The sequence below is a fragment of the Carassius gibelio genome, chromosome A18 (genome assembly GCF_023724105.1).
Source record: "Carassius gibelio isolate Cgi1373 ecotype wild population from Czech Republic chromosome A18, carGib1.2-hapl.c, whole genome shotgun sequence".
In the NCBI taxonomy this organism is placed as follows: domain Eukaryota; kingdom Metazoa; phylum Chordata; class Actinopteri; order Cypriniformes; family Cyprinidae; genus Carassius; species Carassius gibelio.
The window spans coordinates 13,895,049-13,922,762 of NC_068388.1; the positions used below are offsets into that span (position 1 = coordinate 13,895,049).

General features: G+C 38.1%; 2 protein-coding genes across 3 annotated transcripts in view; both read left to right on the forward strand.

The window, feature by feature from the left end:
* Positions 1–5,937, forward strand: part of LOC127934120 (centrosomal protein of 126 kDa-like) — a 29,756-nt gene extending 23,819 nt beyond the window's left edge. Inside the window, 6 exon segments of the mRNA XM_052531284.1 lie at positions 674–2,684; positions 3,982–4,029; positions 4,032–4,133; positions 4,587–4,763; positions 4,939–5,003; positions 5,105–5,937. Of these exon segments, the coding sequence (XP_052387244.1) occupies positions 674–2,684; positions 3,982–4,029; positions 4,032–4,133; positions 4,587–4,763; positions 4,939–5,003; positions 5,105–5,272 (2,571 nt within the window). The 3' untranslated portion in view covers positions 5,273–5,937.
* A 4,239-nt stretch (positions 5,938–10,176) lies between these two features.
* yap1 (Yes1 associated transcriptional regulator) overlaps positions 10,177–27,714 on the forward strand; it is a 38,829-nt gene continuing 21,291 nt past the window's right edge. For both annotated transcript variants that reach the window (XM_052531598.1, XM_052531599.1), the window contains exons 1-2: positions 10,177–10,790; positions 13,136–13,371. In XM_052531598.1, coding sequence (XP_052387558.1) covers positions 10,590–10,790; positions 13,136–13,371 — 437 coding nt within the window. In that variant the 5' untranslated portion in view covers positions 10,177–10,589. The remainder of the gene's footprint in view (positions 10,791–13,135; positions 13,372–27,714) is intronic.

The window sequence follows — 27,714 nt, forward strand, 5'->3', positions numbered from 1 at the left end:
ATCATGTTTTGCTTGGGGATTAAATACTTATTTCACACACTGAAATGCAAATCAATTTCTAACCCTTATATAATGTGTCTTTTTCTGTATTTTTGGTGGTTATTCGTCTGTATGTTTTAAAATAAACCTATCATAAAATGACGGACACTTCATATCTTTGTACAAAATCAGCAGAGGATCAAAAAAAGATTTCACCACTGTAATACAGTGAACTGTGAATAGAGTATACAGAGTATAATATATATATATATATTACTTTCTGTTCTGTATGACAGTTTCCACAAAAATATTGAGCAGCAAAAACCGAAGGTTCATGTGACTTTTAAGACTGAAGAAATGGCTACTGAAATTTGAGCTTTGCCATAACAGGAATAAGTCACACTTAAAAATTGAAAATTATTATTTTAAATATTAATATTGTTTCAGTTTTACTGTAGTTTTTGATTAAATAAATGCTACTATTCATTTTAAAAAATTGTAGCAGAAACTGATATTATTTCCTTTACATAAAGATAAACTTCCTATGTTTCATTTTCCATCCCTCTGCAGCATGCATGCAACATGATCTTGAAAAAGCACCCAGTCTTTCAGTATAAGTGCATCAGTGCTCTATTGTTTTATATATATATATATATATATATATATATATATATATATATATATTGATTTTCAGGAGTCTCTTGATACCCCACGTAGTTTGGACAGCTTAGAGAATGGACACACTCAGAAGACCCATGACACTACAGCAGTTTGTTGCTCCCACCAGAGCACCACCTGTGCCCAGTCTTTCTTCCTCCCTGTGAATCCCCCTAAGCTCCAAAACCCCAAAAGCTATACATCACCAGACAGACAGTCCAACAACCCATGTTCACCATCTCACCCCTCCTGTTTCATAGCAAAGAGTATCCTGGAGGAGTTCTTAAATCAGCAGAGCAAACTTAGTCTCAACTCACCCTCACCAAAGGATCATGAGTCAACAGAGGAAAATAGGAGTCTCCGGAATCGCACACGAGAAAGATTTGATAACTCAAAAGACCAGTTGCAGACCTTCAGCAACCAGTCTCATGGCTGCCAAAAAGAGCTGACTCAGCAGGTCTTTATAGCTAATTCAGAATATATTACTCATGATAATGACAGGAACGCTCAAGGGAACATTTTAAAACACAAAGGATCTGTGGTTGCCCACTGCAAAACACAAGCCTTGCCAGACACCACACCCCTGGAATTCTTAAGTCTGACTAAAAACTTCAAGTCAGAATCCAAACAGCAGACAAGAACCCCGGAGGAGAAATATGCTAAACATTTATCAGAAGCACTGACAGCTCTTCCAGTCAGCAGATGCAAACACAGCAACAGCTCCGTCAAAGCCTTTTTGAGCTCCTCTGCCCATCTTAGAATAACGCATCAGACTGACATGAGTTCCCCAAACATACAACCAATAGAAGAACTGAATTCTTCACAGTCACATAAACACAAACCAGATGTATTTGTTGCCAACGGGCTCAAGATAGAATCCAAACCGCTATGCAAAGAGGAGAGTAAAAGCATAAATTCTTCAGAACCTAAAAATGAAACGGATGTCACCAAACTGGCCAAAGCTGGTGTGCTGGAGTCTTCTAAATGTATAGAGGAACCAAATAGAACATCTGCAGACCCTATGACCCATTCTGCCCCTCACAACAATGTCAGATGCCTAAAAGGGTTTCTTAAAAACCATTTAAAATCCAAATCAGGAAATGTCAAATTCACTTATACACCTGGCCATTTGCTTTTCACCAAAGAAGTGGCCATATTAATCCGGGACAGCGTAGAGCTGACCAGGGCAAAACTCAATTAGCCAGAGCAGAATAGGACCATTGAGAAGAAACTACGCTGGTTTGATGAGGTAGATGAAGTTGACGGGGTGGACCAAATGTTTAGAGACCCCAGCTGGCATGCTAACCTGCCTCAACAAACTCATAAACAGCTCTCGGCAGATCAATCAGGCCATGTGAATTTACTCACAGGGGTATCAGAGAACAACTCCAATAAGACCTCTGCTGTCCCTACTGGGCCCCAATCCACTAGACAGGCCTGGGCAGATGTAGATCCCCACGAAAGCCGTACACAGAAACATATCAAGGAGCCCACCTCTCAAAAAAGAGAACTCTCCGTTGGGGGCCCACAGACTCCCCAGAGAGCACGCTTAGCCAGAGTCGGCTCGTGTCCCGTTACCTCCCAGGCCAGGAAGGGCACTATCATCAGACCACAATCTGCCTGGGAAGCACAACATGTGGCCAAGACCCAGGGGAAGACTTTGGTGCCTCGACCCCCTCCAAAACCTGAAGTTGAGGAGTGTAACTTAGCTGAGTGTCCCGTGTACATCTCAAAGGCATCCTGCAATGCCGATGGTGTACTGAGCAGACCAGATCTGCAGGATCTGGCCCTTTACAAAGACACTCCAAATAGAGAGACAATAGATCTTCGGCCTACCCTCAGAACAGATACTGTCTGTGCTCCAGTGCCACCCTGTTGTACCTACACCCATGAGACAGGCATCTGTTCCCTTTCCCCTCCAGATGCCCTTGCAGACAGTGCCAGGCGCAGGTGTGGAGAGAACGGGATATGTTTGGACCGGACTCCAACAGATGAGGAGATCACACTGCTGTGGCATTGTGTCCGAAATGCTCTCTCCAGCAAAGACGGTAAAGAAATATATACACAGTATTTCTGACCTAACACATTTTTTAATTAATTTCAGCTGAGTGGGTTTAAAATCCCACAACACATTGGTGTATAACATTTATAACATGAAAGCATGACATATGAAATATTCTGAGGGTAAATATGTTTTTATGACATTTCTATTGTGATCAATAAATTACAATAAAATCATATTGTATATTTATAACACAGTATTTAGAAATTGAAAAATGGATGAAAATATAATAATCAAGCATATATAAAAAATATAGAATAATTTGAGTATGTAAAATGCAGTACAATGATAATTTAAATACTTCAAATGCGTACATCATACTGCATACACACATTTTCAACACATTTATAAATATGCATAGATGGATTGTATACAAAAGTTTTGTGTTGATCAAGTTAATGGTGTATGAGCAGGGGTGTCAAACTTAATTCCTGAAGGGCCGGAGCCCTGCAGAGTTAGATTCAACCCTAATTAAACACACCTGATTCAACTAAACAAGTCCTTCAGGCTTATTTGAAAACTACATGGTATGTGTGTTGGAGCAGGGTTGGAACTGGAATTGAGTTTGATGCCAATGGTGTAGAGGCTTTAGTAGGCTTACATAATTAAACATTAAATATGTTTTGATTGGCTCTAATCATGTCACATTGCACCATGCTTGGTTAGAAGATGCTCTAACAAGTCCCAGCCTATATGTATGCTATTTACAATAGTTTATTGCTTTCCTATTTCTGTATTTTTCCATTCTGCTTTACATCTTCCAAATTTTGGGAATGAATGTTTACTTGCTGTGGAGAAAGAAGAAGCATTTTCAGTAGGTGTCTTTCAGCTGACAAGGAACATTCCGGCAACATATTACAAAACCAAGAGTCATGGAATCATCAGCTTCCCATGAACTTTCACTGCACCTTGCCATATAGTCAAATAAGAACTGAGCTCCCTTTGTGTGTCGGCAAGTTCAGCCGCTTTGTTTGAGATTCTTGGGGGATATTTTTCTAGAGTCTTTGGATAAGTTTTTTTTTTTTTTAGTGTTGGATCAATAGAGTCTGTTTTCTTTGGCCCTCTGCTCAGCAGTGCACCACTTGGGATTACTACTCTGTTGAAATGGATCCATTTACTGATGGACTGTTGAGGTCAATTCTTTTTTAGAACATCAGGGAACCTCTACATTTTGAGGACAGAGACCTCAAGAGCAGGAGAAGTGACTTTCATACTTTTGGACCTTTTAATTAAACTGTCTTTTTCTTTTGTATTTTTGTGTTTTTCTCTCTGAATTGACTTAGGTGACCCTCAAAGGTTTCTTGCTCACAATGGCACGTTGTCTTCTTCGCCTCCAGCCTGTCCCATGTCACCATCAGTGGTGATAGTCTGATCAGTCTTGTCAATGGAGCCACAAAAATGGGTGGCTTTTTCTTGTCCTCCTCTATAGTTTTATGTAATTAATGATATCAAAAGGGCCCTAATAGTACATTTATCTCCTCAAAGACCAAAAGCCAGAATATTTGATGCTGCTAGCAAAATATAAGTGATAAAAAAGGAATAAAAACACATCAGTTGCTTTACTAGAGTTAAAAAAAACGGTCAACCATAATGTTAATATTTTCATTATTTACTTACCGTCATTTCAAAGCGGAGTTATTACGGTGGAAACTGTTTATTTTTTCTTTGATTCTTTAACTAATAGAAATTGCAGTAGAACAGCATTTACTTGAAATATAAATCTTTTGAAACATGATAAATGTCTGTCACTTTTTATACATATAAAACAGATTATTTTTATGGCAGTATGTGTTTTTCAACCAAACGATTAGAAGCCAAGCTGTTTAACGCCCTTAAGTGGACTTTAAAACTTAAAGCATTAACATAGTTTTTTTTTCCACCGTTACAGGCCCAGAGGTTTCAGACGGTGCCCATGAAGTGGTGGACTGTGCGCAGACCCATAAGTTCTGCGACGGTCCGATTGCTCCATTGAGCCACAGAATACAGTCCCTCAGTGTCAGTGCTCTTTCATTCGAGGAGCAGAAGATCCTGCAGTCATTCGAGAGACTTAATCACCGCCTGCAATGTCAGTGTCATTTTAAAATCATGTACATTTAATCCACACAGTCAAAATGTAAGTTTAGCACAGATTTAAGGCAAGGGAAGTAGCTTTTAACATGGCCCTATGTATGCGTTTTTTGTTGTAATGTTTTCAAAATCTCAACAGCTGTGTTCTTGATCACTTCCACTTGATTTAACAGATGTGCGAGATGCAGCTGGTGGTATCCCAGCAGTGAAGGGCATCTTGGCTCTGGGTCCTGTGTTTGTGAGTATTGACCATGTAATCAGAGGAAGCGATCTGTTCCCCTGAACCCATGTGACCTGCTCACAGCTCTGTCCCATCTTTCTTCCTTCTGATCCTTGAAGAACCAGACCGGTGAGGCTGTAGGTGTCACCGTGCGTAGGCGGCGAGCCTCTGCTGATAATCGCACCCGAACTCGACAGCGTTACAGATTACACCTTCTCTCAGCTGCACTTTGCAAACCTTCAAACCTTATGATTATACGTATGTTGTATATTGTAGAGACATACTAAAATAACTGAGTGGTATTGAGAGTTTTGAAATGTTTTTGAAGGAATAGTTGACCCAAAAATGAAAATCAAGATGTAAATGAATTTGTTTCTCCACAGAAGAACAGATATTGAGAATTTTAGCATTTCATCACTTGCTCACCGATGGATCCTCTGCAGTGAATGGGTGCCATCAGAATGACAGTCCAAACAGCTGATAAAAACATCCACACAACTCCAATCCATCAGCTAACATCCTGTCCTCTATTTATAGAAATGCTTTCTCCAGTGAAAACGTTGTCTCTTCTGAATCAGGAGAGAAATATTTACAGAAAAAAAACTGATATTTAATATTTTGATGTAAGAGGACAACAGGGGATAGCCTTTTTTACTAGATGAAATATTATTATGAATTATGAACTTGGATTTTGGAAGCACAAGTTCAAAAGCCTTAACGATGGATTTGTTTCTTAAACACAGGCAGCTTTGCACTTCACATGATGATAGTTCATCAACTCACCGATTATTGTGATGTTTATTTTTTCCAGCTGATTGGAATAATTCTGACTTCACACATTCACCACTGAGAGTCCATTGGTGAGCAATTGAGGCAATGTTGAATTTCTCAAACTTATCTTTATATATATTTATATATATATATATATATATATATATATATATATATATATATATATTCATTTCTTAATATATTTTCGTATAAATTTTATATTATTAATGTATGCATATTGTTATTTTTATTCTAAACAATCTTAACTCTTGGAGAAAAATAAATTGCATTAAAAAAAAGTTTTGTTTTGCTTTGTTTTCTATGGGCCAAGACAGGATAAAGGGCTTTTTGTTTAACGCGACCTAGGTCAAGTGTCCGTAAAGCATAAAATGGATACAGATTTGCATTGTATGTGTGGCATAATCATGACAGGTTTTTCTGGGTGTGTGTTTTACGTATGTATGTGTGTGCCTATGACCTGAGTGAGTGATGCTTTGTGTTTGTGTGTGTGTGTGTAATCAGTGTATACATGTATGGGAAAGCTTATCTAGGTGTGTGACAGTGACTTTTGAGTAACTATGAATTACTCCAGTGCATTGGAGACTCACCGCACAGGCTTTGCAGGATAACGAAGTCAAACTCCTGATGCTCTTTTGCCATCACCACCCTATAACTGTCATCAAGTCATGAAACCTTTCTGCTCAAAGCTGTACTCCAGTCTTCAGTGTCACATGATCCTGTGGAAATCACTCTAATAGGCTGATTTGGTGCTCAAGAAACACTTCTCATTATTAATGTTGAAAACATTTGTGCTATTTGTATTTATTTTTTGTGTGGAAACAATGATGCATTTTTTTCAGGATTCTTCGATGAACAGAGTAGAAAATAATCTGAATTTATTTCAAATGGAAAGCCACTTCATGTTAAAAATCCATTCATCATTAAGGTAAAGGTAATATGTGTGTCTTCATCATTTATAAAATAATAATAAAAAAAAAAGCATTCTTGATTGTTCAGCAACAAACGTGATCAAACATGAACGTTTGAGCAAGAACCCCAGCTTTCAGTATTCTTCGAGGGAACATTGGTTGATGTGTTACGCTAATCACTGCCAATTTTCCAATTCAGTTATTAACTTGGATAGCAGGCTTACAGGATAGCAATGCTTACTTAACCGCTCATGCAAAAGAGAAAGAAAAACACCATCGTGCTTTGTGTGGTTTGAGATTCGCCACTGTTCGTTCTGTCAGGTCTTTCTGGGAAGGGTGCAGTCTCTTCTCCGGTCAGCTTGCCTTGGCTTGTTGCAGCGGGTGGAGGAGGTCCCTGCATCTTTGAAGAATTTGGCAGAGATCGCCTTCCCTCTTGAAATGTGACAAATTGAAATGTATTGCAAGAGCACACTTGCTGAACAGGTTTACGACTCATTGTGTATCTGTACTGTACTGTCTAAAGGGCAGTTTCTCACCTAAATTTCTCTTTTCACTTTCTTTTACTGGCGGATGTTGTTTCCATTTTATATACAGTACAAAAAAATTGCTATTAGTGTGAGAACATAGAATCATGTAGTGTTAAATTCGTTATCTTACGTGACAGTTATCTTTTTAACATATATATATATATATATATATATATATATATATATATAAAATAAATAATGGGTGATTAATTTAATTACAGAAAGAGACTACTAGAGATAAACTTAAAATCTAAAAACAAAACATTTATAACCTTGGGTGTGGTTCATTATTAAAATGCTAAAATGACTTTGGGACACAGTCGAATTTGGGTTGATACCTGGTTTTACGGTCTCTAATGACCCTACGTGTAATCTAGAGGTGCTGTTCGGCTGCATTTGAGCTCCATTGTCATTCTGATATATATACATTTGTGTGAAGTGAATACAGTACATACAAAAGAAAGGGCATGGCAATTTCCTTGTCTTCGTTATAATAGAAGCAGTCAGCCGTCAGTCAGCTCTTGACAGATGTTCATGTTATGCAATAAAACATTGCAATTAAACCATCACACACATAGTAGGCTGGGGATTATGAGATAACTGCAGTCATGGCCATGCAAAATAATGGCAAACTGTATAGACGTCCACTTTAGCACTCTATCTTTAGAAAAAAATGTTTTTTTACATGAAAGAGTTGGTTATGTCTTAACAATATGAAGTCTAATCAGCTTTTAAAATATTTTTAAAGGATGGAGTTACAAATGAACACAATAAAAACATTTGCACCGTGATTAAATAAAAAGTTTATTAAAATGAATGTTTTAAAGAGTGCTTAAAGGAACAGTTTGCAAAAAAAAAAAAAAAAAAAACCCTTTGCTAAAAATTTACTCAATGTACATATAATATAATGTCTAATTATTAGAACATCTCAACGGTCATTGACCCATAGAGGGCGCACAAACGCTCCCATTTCCATTCAGATGAGGATTATGGAAGCATTTCCACTGTTATCTTCATTATGCGTATTATAACGGGGATTATTAACAAAACAAATAACCTGTCTCATCTTAAAAGATAAAAGATAGGGAATTACCCCATTTATTACAAGTGATGTATAACATAGGAGGAGAATTATATTTATGTTTAAAACCATTTACATGTTCCTATATGCCTACAGTTTTACAATCCTAAAACTAATGACAAATCTTTTTTTTTTTTTTTAATAACACTTCTGTTTCTCGTGTAATACTGATGTCAACAGTTGTCACAGGCTCAAAGATGTTGGGACATGTTGACTAAATGATGGAGTTACCCTCAGGACAGCTAAGTGGGTGGTCTCCCCCAGGGTTGGGCAGGGTAGCCCCCCTGAACAAACCTCAAATACTGCCTCAATCATTTCAGGATATTTACCACTCTTTAATGATCTCACACACGCGCAAACAGGACAATCAAATTGAGGCAGAAACATATTTCCATTGACCATAAATAGACAGCAACTTATTTCGAGTATTTAGAGTATTGGTATCATGTCAAGTTACAGTACTGCTGCAAACACCCTCAAATAGCCTATACTGTAATAAAAAAAAAAAGAGACGGGAAGATTTTGCACTGAAACACAAAAGAAAACTTGAAATGAGTTTGAAACTTGTAGGGCAAGCCAGTGAGAATTTGTTTTAAACATCTGTAACTTTGGGATTTTTGCTCAATAGTTCAGTATCTGTCTGCTGCAAAATAAAGCTCATTAAAAATCTACTATTAAACTCTACACACTGTAAATGAATGTTAAATAAAGAGAACAAACCTTCCAACTCCTTTAAATGACTATATGTGTTTTTTTAAGTAAACATGGGCATTATCATTTATGCTGGAATTATGGTAATCCAATTTAATTGTGCAAAGCAATTGTATAAATAGGCCTATACAGTCATTTAACACCAATCTCATTTCACTTTTAACAATTTCATTGAGAAAAAAAAAAGAAGAAGAACCTTCAAAGGCGTTAAGAAGGGTGATGGTCAAGTAATGATTTCACACCATCCTTAAATGATGGTGTTAAAACTAACAACTCCCTGGTCTCCCCTACATTCACTTCATGATCACTAGAGTTTAATACAGAGATAATTTAGAGAAGGATTTAAATGACAGGGCATTGACAAAAACCACACACATAATGTGGTTAATTATATATGGGTTCTTGCAGAGACAGTTCGTGTAAGAGCTGGATACTGGTTGGCTGGTTAAAAGAGAAAAGTACAAAGTAACTTTTTTAATCCATTCATCATGCCCTTACAGTTCCCGCAGGGGATTAAAAGGGGTTCATAATCAGTCACTCAATGTTAAATGTATGGGAAAAGAGCTGCAGCCTTGACAAAATGATTTCTCAATGGCCCGGGAAGGCTCATTTACATAACAATTATGGGAACTGCATGGAACTACTTTTCTGCGGCTTTCTACATAATGAAAGACAATTTCATTCTTTATTCATAAAGAAGCGAGCGCTTGAACTTCACTGGTGTATTTCTTTATAATGAGATAGATTTATTCCGTGTGGTGAGTGACACTTCATGGCATAGCTTTAATATGAATAAAAAAAGTGTGACACCCCATAAAAACACACAGATCATCCTTGAATGACCACTTTGTTATTAAAGATAAGAATAAATGCAGTGTCATGATGATTGTTTTATTATCATAAACCTTTTTGATTATATAGGCTACATGAAAATATGCATTCAAATGCATTAGCTTGGAATAAATTATAATACAGATATATAAGACAATAATAGATATATAAGCACTCTATTAATTGTACTCAAAACACTTAAATATAAATATTTATGTAGCCTACTGATTCCATGGGCCCCGAACAGAAGAAAATCGTGTAGCTTTAAACGCTCTTGCTTAAGCCCCGCCCCTCCGAATCCGCGGTCACATGACTCATAAAGTTTGACGTCCTGCCCAAACTTTCAGAAGTTGAGAGAAGAAGAAAAAAAAAGTTAGTTCGGTTAGTGAGAGGGCTGTGATTTTCAATGCGCAGTACAGTCGTTACCAATGTCTGCGTTACAGGAGCCGTAAACTTCTGGGAAAGTCACACAGACAGCGCATTTAAAGAGTTCAAATACTTCAGAAGAAGTTTCAACGAGAAACTTCAGTAGATATGCGCGTTTCCACATTTATTGGGGTGTTCTCGGGAAGCAGAAGAGCACACCGTTGCCTAATTTGTTGCGCAAGGCTTGGATAATTAATACAAGTGGACGGACCGAAAACGACTTTGAGCTGTTTGGATTTAATTTTTAGTCATTGTATGGTTGCAGTCAACTTTCCTGTTTACACCATCTCACTCGGATAAAAAGAAGGGGTCAGTTTCATCTGGAGTCATGGATCCGAGCCAGCACAACCCTCCTGCCGGCCATCAGATCGTCCATGTTCGGGGAGACTCCGAGACCGATCTGGAGGCTCTCTTTAATGCTGTGATGAACCCGAAAAACGCCATCAGCCCCCCTTCCGTGCCGATGAGGATGAGAAAGCTGCCAGACTCATTCTTCAAGCCGCCAGAGCCAAAGTCCCACTCCAGACAAGTAAGGCCACCCCCACAGAAACCACAAACTATTTCCATAAAGTTTCCCTGCGCCTGCCACTGCAGAGTTTCACGCGACTCTTCAGCCCGACGCGTCAGTCTCTGCTGAGTGTAATGAGGCCGTTCAGTGTGTCGTAACGCTAGCATTTTAGGTTTGTTATTGCAGGAACAAAGAACAGTAAGTGCTGCATTGGGGAAACAAACAAACAAACAATAAATAGCTTGCATAAGCGGACCTATAGCCCCATAAGACAGTAAAGTAAAGCATTTTTTTTATAAAAACAATATATAATATTGAAAAAAAAAAATATATATATATATATATATGTGTGTATATATATATATATATATATATATATATATATATATATATATATATATATATATATATAATATTGAGGGAAAAAAATATATAAAAATTGTATTATAACTTATAATAAAATTAATAGAGTAGTCATAACACAAAAATCGCAATGCTCTAGAAATGTGTTATTCTTCGCCAGTGTTAGACTAACTCCTGTGCAGGCTATCAACTATTCCAGTGGGAAAATAGCTGAAATGAAAGGTATCGTTAAGTAGCTAGTTACACTGCAACAAACACACATAGTTTGATCTAATACAGAAGACAGAGTTGTATCTCTCTTATTCACCTCTAATGCTAGTTGAATTGGAAAAAAGGTACCATTGTGGCAAAGTGATGGTAGTACATGGTACTTTGCAATTTCATTCTGTATTTTAGTGGGTTTAAATGTCTTGACGGATTGAACAAGTCATTCAAGCTGCGTGCAAGTCTCTCTCAAAAGATACGATTTATTACCATGTTTGTTTTGAGCTGATGACAGGTAAACATTACATGTCATTCTGTGCTTTTTGTTCTGCGTTATAAAGCATTCGGTTACTTTTTCACGGAGAGTAACTTATCTCAGAAACAAACGATTCAGTTCATAAGTGTGGTATTGGAATGATTCAGACTGAATCGTTTGCAAATCCGTTTATACAGTTCATTGATAAGAACCGACTCAAATGAGTGATTCTTCTGCGATTCGGGCAGCGCTAGTTGTGATTCTAAACAGCCGACGGAAAACACAGACCATACGACTTCATTCAACAAATATGCTTTCCAGTATTCTGTTCATTGCGATTACATCATTGACCATTACTTTTAATGCTTTATCTTTCGATGAAACGTCCTGCCTAATGTAGGCTACATTTGGACTTTGATGTCCGTTTTATAAACCATGAGGTTTAAAGTCTTTAATTTCTAGCACTTGTTCCATGAAGTAACCTATTAAGCTTAATTGAAAAAAATAAAATAATAATAAGTTACAAAAGTAGTCGACTATTCTCGGTTTTGCAATCACATCTCGCGCATGCGCATGTGTTGAGTTCTGCTGAGAAGTTGCCCCAGGACAGTCTGTTTCCTACTTGGCTCCTCCTAAAGTCTGCAGCGTGGGCCGCATTTCCATACTTCACTAACCCTCCAAAGTTCACATACCTTAAAAAATTCACTGCAGCAAATAAAACAGATTGTTTCCTTTAAAAAGCTATAAGCTAGAAAAATTAAAGTTACAAAGAATGGTTTATGGTAAAACAAAAAATAAATAAATGTGGAGGACTCAAGGCATCAAGAAAACATTTGATACATAGGAAAGAAAACAAAAAGTGTAAGAAACAATGCTTTAACAATTATTGTGATTTTGAACCATTTTGAAATTATTCATGATTAATTTGTATGATTAATTTGTACAAGAGGAAAAATTATTTAAAATATTTAGTAGCCTATATGACCTTCACAGTGGGGCATCTTTGAGTTATGTAGGTGAGAATCATTTTATATATATGTGGGGTGTGTGTGTGTGTGTGCGCTCTTGTTTTTGTGAAATATCAGGACACAACTTTGTATAATGACATGGGTATGACACAGGTATTACAAGGAGAGGGTGACTTATGAGGACATAACCCATGTCCCCATTTTTCTAAATTCTTATAAATCATACAGAATTAGTTTTTTGGAGAAAGTAAAAATGCACAAAGTTTCCTGTGAGGGTTAGGTTTAGGGGTAGGGTTGGTGAAGGGTGATAGAATATACAGTTTGTACAGTATAAAAACCATTACGCCTATGGGGATGTCCCCACTTTTCACAAAAACAAACGTGTATGTATATGTGTGTGTGTGTCTATTCATGTTCTTTGTAAATGTGACTTTATCGGTGTTTTGAATTATTAAGGTTTAGACATAAGTCTCTTTGCTATTTAAGAGACTTATTGCTTGTAGCATTTTTGCTTTAAATCTAATCCTAATCTAAATGTCGTCTTTATGCTGAGATAATCCTCTATCCGTACACAGGCCAGCACGGATGCAGGTACTGCTGGTACCCTCACGCCCCAGCACGTCAGGGCACACTCCTCTCCCGCCTCCCTGCAGCTGGGTGCAGTTTCTCCTGGCACCCTGAGCAGCATGGGTCCAGCAAACGCCCCACCTCAGCACCTCCGCCAGTCTTCTTACGAAATACCTGATGATGTGCCACTGCCCCCAGGCTGGGAGATGGCCAAGACCCCTTCAGGCCAGAGATACTTCCTAAAGTGAGTTGTTAATGTTGTCATGCTTGATCTGATGTTTATGTCAACTTGGTTTTAAGTATTTTAAATTGATAAGGCATTGTTCCCCTTCAGATTGGGGTCAGGTTTGCAGTGCTCCCAGTCATTTTAAAGATGGAAGACTCGGTACATGTAAAAGTTTACAACAAAGGTGAATTTTAGTGGACAGAAAGTTTTGCAATGTTGCTTTGAAGTTGTGATGTATCAAATACTGTTTCCGGGTCTAAACCTCCACTCTATTCCAGTCACTCAGCCATTTATGAACACAATTTATTAATATCATACATTTAAACTAAGCTTTATAGAAGCTACAGTATTCTGTCTCGCCGTCCTAAATATACTTTGAAATTTCATTAAAAAAAAATTCAGTCTGACAATTCAATAACTGAAACACCTTTATATGGCATTATTTCCCTGTAAAATGTCGAGAGTGCATTATTGTAGCGCGAGAGTACATTCATATAATGTTCAATCAAGACGATCTGAGATGGATCCGCCGAATCGACAATCTCAGGTAACCAGTTTTATTTGTTTTGATGTTAAATATGTCAAATGCATTGTCTTGATTGAACTTCAGTGAACTTATTCCATGTGTTCCATGTGCGGTTCAATATCAACCAATAAGATTCCATGTGCAATGTCACGTTTTCATTGGTCAGTTGTTGAAGCCTATTTCTGATTGGTTGTTGCCATTTTGACAGCGCTTATGCCAAGAGCAAAGAGAAAGAAATCAAAGAGAAGAGTACTTGACCATACGCGAACGCACAGGACACAGTCTAAGCACATACACGCTTACTTTAAGTGAAGAAGAGCAATTCGCGATTGCACTGAACACGTTTTAAATGGAGGCATACTCTCTGAACGAGCCCAGAGAAAATTCTTACAAGAGCAACATGTATCTGAGAGCATGTGCCCGGTTCCCGCACGCGAGCAGAAAGATTTGCGCTCTGCACATTATATCCCCCACTAGAGGAGAGAGATTCGCACTCGGGCACATTATATTATGTGCACGAGCAGAGAGATTCGTGCTCACGCATTATATTAATGTACTTTCGCGCTACAATAATGCGCTCTCGACATTTGACAGGGAAATAACACCATACCTTTAAAGTTGAAATTTACAATCATGATTTTTCAGCAGTATTACAAAACACTGTGTGAGTATATTTTAGCACCATTTGTTGTTTCCTTTTGAGATTTAATAGAGTTTTTGGACCCAAAAACGGTGGTGTGTGACATCAGACTTGCCGGCTGATACTTACATCATGAAAATCGCTTTGTTTTTTTTTTGTTTTTTTAAATGTGCAGATGAAAGCTTATTTTTAATTAAAACTACCAAAAAAAAATTTCCAGCTGGTTTATATATCCTAGTCTTTGCTAGTGTGTTAGCCTGTGTGCCAAGCTTTCCTTCTGTGTGTGTGTGGGTACTTGGTGCTTCTGTGGATTGGGTTACAGAGGGGAACAAAGGCCCTGTGTAGCAGTGTAGAATGTGTGGAGGACGGGCCGGCCTGGTAAACTCATCTGCCTGACCACAGAAGTCTGTCCACAGGACAGGAGGAGTTAAAAGGGCAGATTTAAAGGTGCTGTATGTAGGATTGACACCGAGTGGTTGAACTAGATACTGCAGCCAAATTAAAAATACTGTAGAGGGGTTTTTTTTCACACGGACCCTCCTCCTCAGACTTGACACACACGCAGGTTCCAAGATTGATGAGACCAACATGAACCAGCACACTTGACAATGAATGAAATGAGATGCACTGTGTTTTCATTGCGAAATACAATTGGTTAAACTGTTAGTGGGTGGGTTTCACAAACCAAAACAGAGACCGACATTCCGGCTCGGAACGCACATTTTCAAAGGATAATAACTGACTGTAGCATTATTTTTCAGATAAACAAGTATGTTAAAGGGGTCATATGATGCAATTTTACATTTTTCCTTTCTCTTTGGAGTGTTACAAACTGCATGAAGAAGATCTGTAAAGTTGCAAAGATTAAAGTCTCAAATCCAAGGCGATATTCTTTATAAAAGTTAAGACACTGCCACCCCCCAAAACGGCTCATTCAAGCACGCCCCCACGTCTATGTCACTTAATGGAAATATTTGCGTAAGGCTGCCTAAATGTTCACGCAAAGAAAGAAGGCGTGGCATCATTATCCACAGTTAGTGTTCGAGCAATCATGTCAGAGAGATGCTGTGTGTATCTAGGAGAAAGCAAAAGCACTTTATTTGGCCTTTCATAAGTAGATGCATTTAGGAATCTTTAAGATTACTTACAACAGCAACGCATTTTATGGACTGTTTCGTGAACCTAGGAGATGAGGTAATTCTGACTTTGCTACGACAATCTGGCACTTCTGAATCAGCTACTGTATGTTTGTTTTATAATAGTTTACATATTTGCTATTGTCTGTTGTGGAGTTGTGTGTGTGTGTGTGTGTGTGTGTGCGCGCACAATGGAGAGCACGGTGGAGTCAGCTGTCTTAACCGTCCATGGCTTGTGTACTGCAAACACATACGAGCTTCATCACTGAGTCTGTCATGCCACTGTGTTCCCCTTTTCAGGCTTGAACTGATGGTAAAGCTAAGGACATTATTAACTGTTTTTAAATTTATTTTGAAAGATGAAGCTCACCATTATGGAAAGGGGCGTTACATTTCCGACGAGTGCTTGCAATGTTCAGCCAATCACAATGCACTGGGTCAGTTGGCCAATCAGAGCAGACTGTGCTTGTTGGAAGGAGGGACTTTGTAGAAAACAAAGCATCTGAGAAAGGCGGGACATGGAGGACTTGCAATAATGTACAGTATTTGAAAAATAATGTTTTTTGTACATTTAAGCATGTCAGCATATTCTGTTCAAAACCAAATACACAAAATAAAGATATTTTTAAAAAGTATCAGATGACACCTTTTAATTTAACATTTTTCTTAAATATCTGCATAACATATTATGGTATTTTTATGCTTTAGTAGAGTAAAAAACTTTGTACATTTTTGTCTTTTTGATAAGTCCAATTTAAGTTATCATCATTTATTTACTAGCTGCTATATTAAGACCGAATTAGGATAGAATTTTTGAATGCAAAGTTTCTGGGATGTCTGGAACTGTGACCCTCTGACCATTTGCTTCTAGACAAACATGATTAGCCTCCAATTTATGATATGATAAAATGGAGAGCTTTTAAAATCATATGTTTAGAAGAGGAACATCTGCTTCATTTTGACCAGGTCTTCAGAAATTGTGCAAAAGGAGGTTGAGGAAGGGGAACACGCCATTTTTGCAGATGGCTCACAAGAAGACCAAGGCTGATGTTTTGGAAATGTCGCAACTGCTAATGCATCCAACAATGAGAACTTGGCTCCAAATTAAGCCTGGTAGTTCTCGTTCTTCTTAAACAAAAAAATGAAGGAAATTTTAAGCAAATATTGTGACGTTTTCAAAGCTACCTTTTTGAGTAGCACCGTTTGAACTTCACCCAGTCTCTGTCACTGCTGAAATTAACATCTCCCCTCATTTTTAACCTCTCTTTGTTTGTCGTTTAAGAGAAATGCAGGCTCATTTTATTCAGAGTCTTGTTGTTGACCCTTGCTTTGTTTGTGGATACTTTCCCACAGGAAGTTGACATGGTTTGTCAACAATTCCTCATTTTTGTAGTGAGCATACCTCTGTAACCCCCTATCAAATTCAAGGAGCTGAAAGAAGAGTCAGATGTCTTTGAACATCTTGGGGGTTGTTTTTTAAGACAGTGTGTCAAGTAAAAAATAGTCTAATTTAAAATATTTCTCAAGACGCCATGTGTTTTGCTTTATTGCTTTGCACATCTTATGTAAACTCCTTAAAATGATTCTGGTTCAGGTCAGATGAATCTGAAACCAGTCCAATTATACAGTAGGGCTGGACCAGAATATTAGATTATTTTAATATTTGTTCAGTGGGTTGGCATTCGATTTTCAATTTTGAGATTCAAAATATTATTTTTTTTTTTTTTCAAACACCTGGCATCCCCTGTGAAACATTTCTCATTCGCCCTTGGATATGAATCGCCCATGAGTGAACGTCATGACATGATTCAGTTTATCTGGAAACAAAGACAAAAATGCTGAAGACCTGCGATTTGAAACTGTCCTACCACAACAGCACATCAAGTGTGAAAAATCACTCTGAGTTCTGTTAGTACACCTATAGTACATTGTTGAATTAAAAAATAAATAAATACAAGCTTTTATCCGGCATGTTAATCAGTAATTTTACACATGATAAAAATGTACTCTTAATTTGCTTGGAAAATACTTGCGAATACGGCAGTCATAGAAAAAAGTGTACGGTAGTCCAGCCTAATAATAATTTGTCCTTAGCCTATTGAAAAGTATTCCCCTTAACAGAACTGTGTGTTTTGTATCACTAGTGCAGTGTCTGTTCTCGGAGCATAAAAAGTCCTGCAGGCATGAGAGGCGTACCGCTTCTTGCCTGCGCTGTTCTGTAGTTTTGTGTCAGTACATCGTAAATATAACACCGCACCAGTTTACTGTCGGGAAATTGCTAGCCGTGCCGCATCCAGTGTAGGTAGCATAATAAGTTATATTGTATTTTGTCGCGCAGCTTGCGTCCGGTGTTAGAGAGAAAAATATGTTCAGCTCTCTTCCTCCGGAGCTTTGAATATTCAGTGTTGATTACTACTGAAGATTCGAAGCACAAAAAATGGTTTTCGGACCAGCAAATTATACAGTGCTTATTTTAGACCAACTAGTTGAGTTTTGTGGTCCCCTGTTACATTGTCAAGTGCTGACTGCTTGATAACTGTTCTTATTCTGGTCTGGTATAGTTTAAAGGGATAGTTCACACAGTGATAAAAATTCAGTCCCCACCAAAACTGTATGAGTTTCTTTCTAATGTTGAGCACAAAAGAAGATATTTTGAAGAATGTTGATAATCAAACAGTTGGTAATCAAACAGTCAACTGGTAAATACCGACTAATTTACCAGGTGCATGAAATGTTGAATAATTTGTAACTCCCATTGCACATTTAAAAGTGTAGTTTGAATCTGGAAACACTGAGGGCTTCAGGAAGCTTGTCCTGGAAAACAAACACACTCCTATTTATATTCAGGCCCTCTTCAGATGAGGGCCGTGAGCCAACCTGTCTGAAACTATAACAAGCTCACATTACTTTCAGGTGACCACTACTGTTCTGCATGTACACAACCCTCAACAAGTCCTTTTCTCCTAAGGACAGATATTTCATTAGAGAGCATGTTTGTTACCATTAATTTTGGTTGCAAATAAGCACGTCTGACAAGCAGCCTGGTTTCCGTTTTAATGTGAATGAAAGCACAGTTTATGAATCTGCTCACTAGAGATAAAGTAGACCGCGAGAGTATGAGCCGGTTGCTTTATTTATCCAGTGACATTAATGTGACCTGGTCAGATATAGACAAACAAACAAGACTGAGAGACTCTGAACAAGCAGTAAAATATTTATTGCATTAAAACTAGTTAGATTTTAGCCATGAATGGTTACACTGTAACCCTTTTCATCCTATATTTAGTCCAGCCTTTGCTCAGGCCTCAGTGGTGTCCTGCGACACTTTGATAGCGGGAAGAAAATGACAGGAAACACAAAGCTATCAGAAGTCATAATCAACCTGTGACACCCAGTCATTTGAAGACTGTTTTAGCGCCGCCTCAAAAGCCCGGGATTATAGGGAGCCAGTTCTGTGGTGCTTCCAGATGTTAGTAGTGGATCTTCCTGAGAATCCAAAACCGTAAACTGTGTTTTCTGGAAAATAAGTTGCGTGTGATTAAGTTGGGTCAAAATTACATTGGTAAGAGAAAAAAATAACAACAGGTAATTGAGTGTATAAGTAATTTTTATATATATATATATTAAGAAACAATGTAAAAAATGGAAATATGCTAAATGAAACCTTACATTATAAACATTTAGTTAAGAGTGAAAATGTAGAATTTCTGGAGGTTAAAACAAGTTGTAGCCTAGCCTTTTTTTACTTTCTAGGTCTCTGTGCCCTGTACTCCCTCTTTTCTTCCTTCTTTCATCATTAACCCTGTGGAAGACAGAAGTGGGAAAGGTCAACATGATGTGTTGACCTCTCCTCTCTTTCCCCTTTCTCCAACAGTTTACTGTGAGCTTTGATTTATAATAGACTTGGACCGAGGGGAAGGGGGGCTCAGGGCGGTTGAGGGTCATCTTGTTTAGTTCTTTCCTGCCTGTTTTTTAGGACCTCAGGGGGAGGGGGGGGTGAGGTTCACAGGGCACAAACACTGAGACCAGGGTCATAAACTAATGAAGGATTCTAATTTGGAGAATGTGTCCAAACAGAGGGGCTAATCAGTGTTTCCGTTGTCTTATTAAAGCCAGGACTCAGTGGGGGGATTTAGCCCATGGGAGGGCAGTCCTAGCTGAGAAGGGCCCTCAGGGATGTGGACCCCAACTATCACAGGGATTAGACCCTGTGATGGGAACCACCGTTAACCCTCCACCCACATACTGCTTTTAATTACTATACAAAGGTGTGTCTCCGAGTTGCACATACACTCATTTAGACTGTAATGTTTGTCTCAAATGCCTTTCTTGTTCAGAAATGGAGCTGAATATGACTGATAAGCTACATTTGAAATTATTATGAAAAATTATTTTGAAAGGAACTACCATTTGGGTGAGGAGTTAAAGGGTGTGAGGGGAGCCGGTGGTGATGGGAAAAGTGTGGCGTTAAGTGATTTAATGAGCACTGTTTGGTTTTCATGACTTTGTCTACCGCTAGATCAGTGTGGCCTCAAGCTCCGTAAACTAAAAATGGCCCCCTTGTTTCCTTCCTGCTGTCTGCTTTCACCATGGGATTTTCTTGGGTTCGGGAAGGAGCTGAGCATGACTGGACTAGCTAGAAAAACACAAGGACACGTGAAAGAAGGGCTTTTCCTTGAATGAATATCATTAGGACTCTCATTACTCGTGTTTGGCTGCTGTAATGTGCACAATCGACTTAGAGATGCATGATATATCAATTATACCGGTTACAGAATATTAAAGGGTTACAAAATATTAAATAAAACCATAAAACACATTTTCTGAGATGTTATACATGTTATTTCACTACATAACACTAATGATTTATTAAGGGGAAACTGGTTATTTTTGCTAGTTTAGTATTTTAATAGCACTATTTTAGGTTACCCGATGGAAACAAACAGGATTTTTTCTTTAAACCTTTTGTGCTTAAATCAAGTCTTGTATTATGATATTATGAGTAAATTATTAACTTTGGTTTGTGTCCATGTTATGAATAAAATCTAAACGAATGAGATGAAGTAATTTCAGAATTTAAATGTATATAAGATATAAAATATATTTTTACTGTTGTTCATTGCTGAAAGCAATATTAGTACTCATTAAGTTTATTATTAAAGGGAACATTTTAAAAGTTATTTTTTGCAAGTTTAATGTTTGAATAGTACTGGTGCTCCACTTGAAACAAACAGGAAGGTTTTTTGTTTTTTTTCTGAAGAAATCGTGTGTATTAGGAGCAAGGCATTTGTATTGGCTGTAGTAGTATTCTAGTGCAATGGTGCTGCTTCTGGAAGCGTCACATGTCCAGACTCACACTGCCAGCTTAGACAGTCTTTGTTATCGAGTGCTGCAGTCTTCTGGGGGGGCCTGTTTTATTTTGAATATTCCTCACACACTCAAACTTTTTTTCCTGCGGACAGTTGGGGAAATATTTGCTTTTCTGCCTTTTTCCCCTTTCCTGAAGGAGGCATAGGCTGAATTCACATCAGTCTCAATTTCGAAATGGTTCATGTTGGTTTTAAGGACAAAGTAAAGATGTGAATTGCACCCACGTATGTGTGAGTTTGGAGCAGGCGTGTTGTGTACTGCTTTTTGCCGTCTCTTTGATGGCTAACGGTTTAGCCGTCTGGGTCAGGCATCTCTTCCCAGCTCCATTTGTTGCACATTTGTGTGGAGGACTGGTGAAGGGAGTGAAAGTTTGCTCTTGCTAATGTGATCAACATCACAGGGAGAGGCCGTCCTCCCCTCAAACCCACACCACAATCAGTGGTGGACAGTAACGGAGTAGCTTTACTTCGTTACTGTACTTAAGTACATTTTTCAAGTATCTGTACTTTACTGGAGTAGTTTTATTTTGAGTAACTTTTACTTTTACTTCACTACATTCCAAAGCATAATTTCGTACTTTTAACTTCACTACATTTCATAAAACATATCGTTACTCCCTATAATATATCACGTGCTCCGACACGCAGAAGCGGTGTCTGATTCATCATGAACGAACTGAGTCTTTTCAAAATAAACTTTTAAATCGGATCGCGAATCGCACCAAACGATTCGTTTACGAATTAGAATGATCCGATTGCAGCTGTTCTGGAGTCGACCACTCACTGATTCAAATGAACCGTTTAGTGCGAGTCTACAGAAGTAAGAACCGGGAGATCTTGTGAGCGCGTGAGTATGATGTTGCTAAAAGTAAGTTATTAATGTCGGAATTTAGGATTAATTATTGTAACTGAAAATCATATTTAGGTCAAAATTGTCAGTTGTTTGGGAACTAAATCCGCTGTAAAGAGTGATCTGTTTAAGCCCACTGAAATGCTGACATGCAGACACATCAATCAGCGTCTCTGTGTTTTAGGTTAAAAAATAAAATAAAATAACCTTAAACTAACACAGATTAAATAAAATAACTCATGCATGTCCAAATTCCCCGCTACCGTAATATTAACAGTTTTATTAAAATGCTGCCATGACATCTGTTTTTATATTGTGTATTAACAGTAACGTTATACATATGTATATTGTTTGGATTAACTAGACAACGTTAGACAGACATGTTTATTCATAACAGTACTGAAAATAAGTAAATATTGTAGCTGATGCTAAATGTCTAGCTAACAAGCTTGCTGGTGCTAACTTGAGGTAATTTTTATAAATAATGTCCAAATATTTTTATTCAACCACCTATATATATATGTATATAGATTACATCTAGCGACAAAAGAAAGGATGTGATGTTCAGAACATGGTAACTACAGTAATTATCAAAGAGGGGAAGAGATGCACCCCGTTTGGCCAGGGGTGTTTTTACACCACAGACGAGGTTTGAGAAGGAAAAAAATCATTATGAAAATATAATTATATTTTCCTTAAAATGTTCTTCCTAACTTCAGGCCTTATTATCATGTCATATATAACTGTGATGTTCTGTAAAACCACAAACTTTAAAACACTTTCACAGATCACAGATTCCAAAATAATATTTGGTAGCACAACTATTAATAGTTCTAATAATAAATCATCATATTTTCATGATTTCTAAAGACCATGTGACACTGAAGACTGGAGGAATGATGCTGAAAATACAGCGCACATCACAGAAATAGATTATATTTTAAAGGATATTAAAATAGAAACCATTATTTTATATATTTTATTTTGATAATTTATAATTATTACTGAAATACAACCTTTTTTTGTTTCAAACAGTTCATGTTCATAAATGAAGTACCTGGAGCTGACAATGAAGTAAATGTATAATAATTAGCAAAGATAAACGCGCGTGTGAGGGGCGGAGACGCGCCGCGGAGCGTCAGACGCGCGTGAGGACCAAACACAGCAGAACGGGAAACTTCACTCCTCTTATTACTTCTCTTTTACTATAGCGATTTATTTTTAGACACGTGATCTGAGTCTTTCATAGATTTGTAGAGTTATTAGAGTTATTAGAGAAATTGAGTTATTTTTTTTTTTTACATTCTTTGGTCGAAGTTTTCAGATCGGTAATTCGGAGCCTGTTCGCGACTCTGTTGATTCAGATCTGGACTTCGGAGCCTGTTCGCGACTCCGTTGATTTAGATCGGCACTTCGGAGCCTGTTCGCGACTCGGTTGATTCAGATCGGCACTTCGGAGCATGTTCGCGACTCGGTTGATTCAGATCGGCACTTCGGAGCATGTTCGCGACTCGGTTGATTCAGATCGGCACTTCGGAGCCTGTTCGCGACTCGGTTGATTCAGATCGGCACTTCGGAGCCTGTTCGCGACTCGGTTGATTCAGATCGGCACTTCGGAGCCTGTTCGCGACTCGGTTGATTCAGATCGGCACTTCGGAGCCTGTTCGCGACTCGGTTGATTCAGATCGGCACTTCGGAGCATGTTCGCGACTCGGTTGATTCAGATCGGCACTTCGGAGCCTGTTCGCGACTCGGTTGATTCAGATCGCCACTTCGGAGCCTGTTCGCGACTCGGTTGATTCAGATCGGGACATCGGAGCATGTTTGAGATTTTTTTAAATTCAGACATCGAAGCAGGAAGTGTTTGTCAAACAGCTAATTGGTGATAAATGAATATTTGGACTTGAGGCTTTTTTTTACTTGTCGATTCAGCATGTACATGGACCCACACACAAAGGTGGACACACTCTAGACTTAATCATCAGTAGAGCTCTAAAATTTTCATCCATTGTTATTAAGGACGTTAATAAAGGACGTTATTCAACCACCTATATATATATATGTTCGCGACTCGGTTGATTCAGATCGGCACTTCGGAGCATGTTCGCGACTCGGTTGATTCAGATCGGCACTTCGGAGCCTGTTCGCGACTCCGTTGATTTAGATCGGCACTTCGGAGCATGTTCGCGACTCGGTTGATTCAGATCGGCACTTCGGAGCCTGTTCGCGACTCCGTTGATTTAGATCGGCACTTCGGAGCCTGTTCGTGACTCGGTTGATTCAGATCGGCACTTCGGAGCCTGTTCGCGACTCGGTTGATTCAGATCGGCACTTCGGAGCATGTTCGCGACTCGGTTGATTCAGATCGGCACTTCGGAGCCTGTTCGCGACTCCGTTGATTTAGATCGGCACTTCGGAGCCTGTTCGCGACTCGGTTGATTCAGATCGGCACTTCGGAGCATGTTCGCGACTCGGTTGATTCAGATCGGCACTTCGGAGCATGTTCGCGACTCGGTTGATTCAGATCGGCACTTCGGAGCCTGTTCGCGACTCGGTTGATTCAGATCGGCACTTCGGAGCCTGTTCGCGACTCGGTTGATTCAGATCGGCACTTCGGAGCCTGTTCGCGACTCGGTTGATTCAGATCGGCACTTCGGAGCCTGTTCGCGACTCGGTTGATTCAGAACGGCACTTCGGAGCATGTTCGCGACTCGGTTGATTCAGATCGGCACTTCGGAGCCTGTTCGCGACTCGGTTGATTCAGATCGCCACTTCGGAGCCTGTTCGCGACTCGGTTGATTCAGATCGGGACATCGGAGCATGTTTGAGATTTTTTTAAATTCAGACAACGAAGCAGGAAGTGTTTGTCAAACAGCTAATTGGTGATAAATGAATATTTGGACTTGAGGCTTTTTTTTACTTGTCTATTCAGCATGTACATGGACCCACACACAAAGGTGGACACACTCTAGACTTAATCATCAGTAGAGCTCTAAAATTTTCATCCATTGTTATTAAGGACGTTAATAAAGGACGTTATTCAACCACCTATATATATATATATTAGGGGTGTAACGGTTCACAAAATTCACGGTTCGGTTCGATACGATACACTGATGTCACGGTTCGGTTCGGTTCGATACGTTTTAGATACAGCAAAATGTAAAAACATCTCAACTTTTCAGAATGCCGCAAGCGCACCGCGGGTCATGTGACAAGAACCAACCAATCAGCTTCATCCTTTCCCGTAACAACGTTGAGAGCTCAGCCAAGATGAAGGAACAGCTGATCATAGTTGTATATGGATTGCAATTTTGAAATAAATTTAGTAGCAGAGCTACTGCAAGCGATTTTTAGAGCTGCAAATCCATTTATCCTTCGCTGAAATTTCCGCGTCTCATGGAGAGAGCACGTCATTGTTGCTTAGCAAAGACAGACGCCTCAGGAGAAAGACGCGCTTAGCGTTTTCCATGCGTTTTTAGGCACGATATGTGAACGGCCCCTAAGGCGCTCGCTCACTCAGCACGCGCTGAAGGCTCGTTGCAAAATGTCGAATGCCTTTAACAGACCAGAAATATAAGATCCTAAAATAACCAACAGGTCTGGTGTTTGGGTTGGATTCCCTGTAAGCTATAGTGTCTAAATGCTGCAGGGATAGTTTGCTGCGTGCATGTTTCTCCTTTTTTTCGTCTTTTCCCAGATAGTACTGACGCATATATCCCAGATATTCCCGCTGTTTTTTTTTTTTTTTTTTTTTTGTAATCCCGCTGGTGTACCCTGTCATGTTGCAGATGCGACATACCGTTGTTTTTTTATCCACCACTCTCTTGCCATCACCATTATAGCTTAAAGGGAATCCAAAGTGCACCCAAACACCAGACCTGTTGGTTATTGGAGGATCTTCTCATTTCTAGTCTGTTAAACGCATTGGCTATTTTGCAACGAGCCTTCAGCGCGTACTGAGTGAGCGAGCGCCTGCTGAGTAGCCTAACATAAACATATAAGATGGTGTTTTTTTCTTCTTCGGGAGTGTCAGGGGCGTTGCCTGTTACGTTGTTTGGGTTATTGGGCTACCTTGTTGAACGCATATCATTATATTTCTTTCTCTCTCTTTTTTTTTTTTTTTCAAATATAATTAATTACTCCAACGAACCGTTCGGTATACATAATGCGTACCGCGTACCGAACCGAAAGCGTCGTACCGAACGGTTCAATACGAATACGCGTATCGTTACACCCCTAATATATATATATATATATATATATATATATATATATATATATATATATATATATATATATATATATATATATATATATATATACATATATATAACATCTGGGGAGAAAAGAAAGGATGTGATGTTCAGAACATGGTTACTACAGTAATTATCAAAGAGGGGAAGAGATGCACCTCGTTTGGCCAGTGGTGTTTTTACACCCCAGACAAGGTTTGAGAAGGAAAAAATCATTATGAAAATATAATTATATTTTCCTTAAAATCTTCAGGCCTTATTATCATGTCATATATAACTGTGATGTTCTGTAAAACAACAAACTTTAAAATACTTTGTTCTTACTGGTGAAAATCAGATGGTCATCTCTGTTTTCTCTCAGGTACGTCACAGTGTAAGCTTCACAGCGAACATTACTCTCATCAGTGTAGTCCATATCAACAACAAAAATATATCTTGACTCCATATAGTGGTTATTTTGGAAAAAATCCCAGGTATTTTAAAAAAAATAAAACAAATGTGCTAATATAAAATTAAATTAGCCTATATAAAAATGCAAACATCTATCTTTCAGTACTTTTTTACTTAAGTACATAAAAAATTTAGTACTTTTGTACTTTCACTTGAGTAAAATTGAAAAAGGAGTACTTTTACTTTTACTGGAGTAATATTTTATTATACGTATCTGTACTTTTACTCAAGTACTTGATTTGTGTACTTCGTCCACCACTGACCACAATCATACTTCTGTTTCATGCATGATCAAGGCCTTTTTATAGACCTATCTCCTAGAGTTGTGAAGTGTAATGCTGGAGAATACTGTGTGATGGTTTGAATGTGTGAATGGGTAGAGATTGTGTCGTACTGTTATAATGCAGTAGACATCAGTGGAGAGGACAGCTTAATGTTATATTCGAGTGTGAGCCACAAGGAAAACTATTAACTACCAACGAAAATATATAGCTTGCTTTAGTAACTTTATTGTAAAGTATTTTTCTTTGCATTTAAAAAAATAAAATGCTTTTAAAAGTTTTGGGATCAGTAAATAAATAAATGAATACTGTTATTTAGCAAGGATGCATTAAATTGACAGTAAATACATTTTAGAATTTTACAGAAGATCAAATAAATTTTGTGCCTTTTGAACTTTCTATTAATCAAAGAATCCTGATTTTTTTATATATATATATATATATATATATATATATATATATATATATATATATATATATCATGGATTCCACAAAGCTATTAAACAGCAAAACTATTTTCAACATTTACCAGATCTGCATATTAGAATGATTTCTGAAGGACCGTGTGACAGTCCTAATGGCTGATGAAAATTCAGCTTTGCCATCACAGGAATAAATAACATTTTAGAATGTATTCAAATAAAAAACAATTTATTTTAATTGCAAAAACATTTCACAATATTACTGTTTTTACTATATTTTTCTTTACATTTAAACAAATGTAAATTTTATGTAAATCAGACCCCAACATTTTGATAGTAGAGCATAACATTTGTGTTGTGATTTACTCTTGCATAATATAGCTGTTTATATAATATCTAGTATTTTGGTCAGGCATCCCTTATTTTTAAAC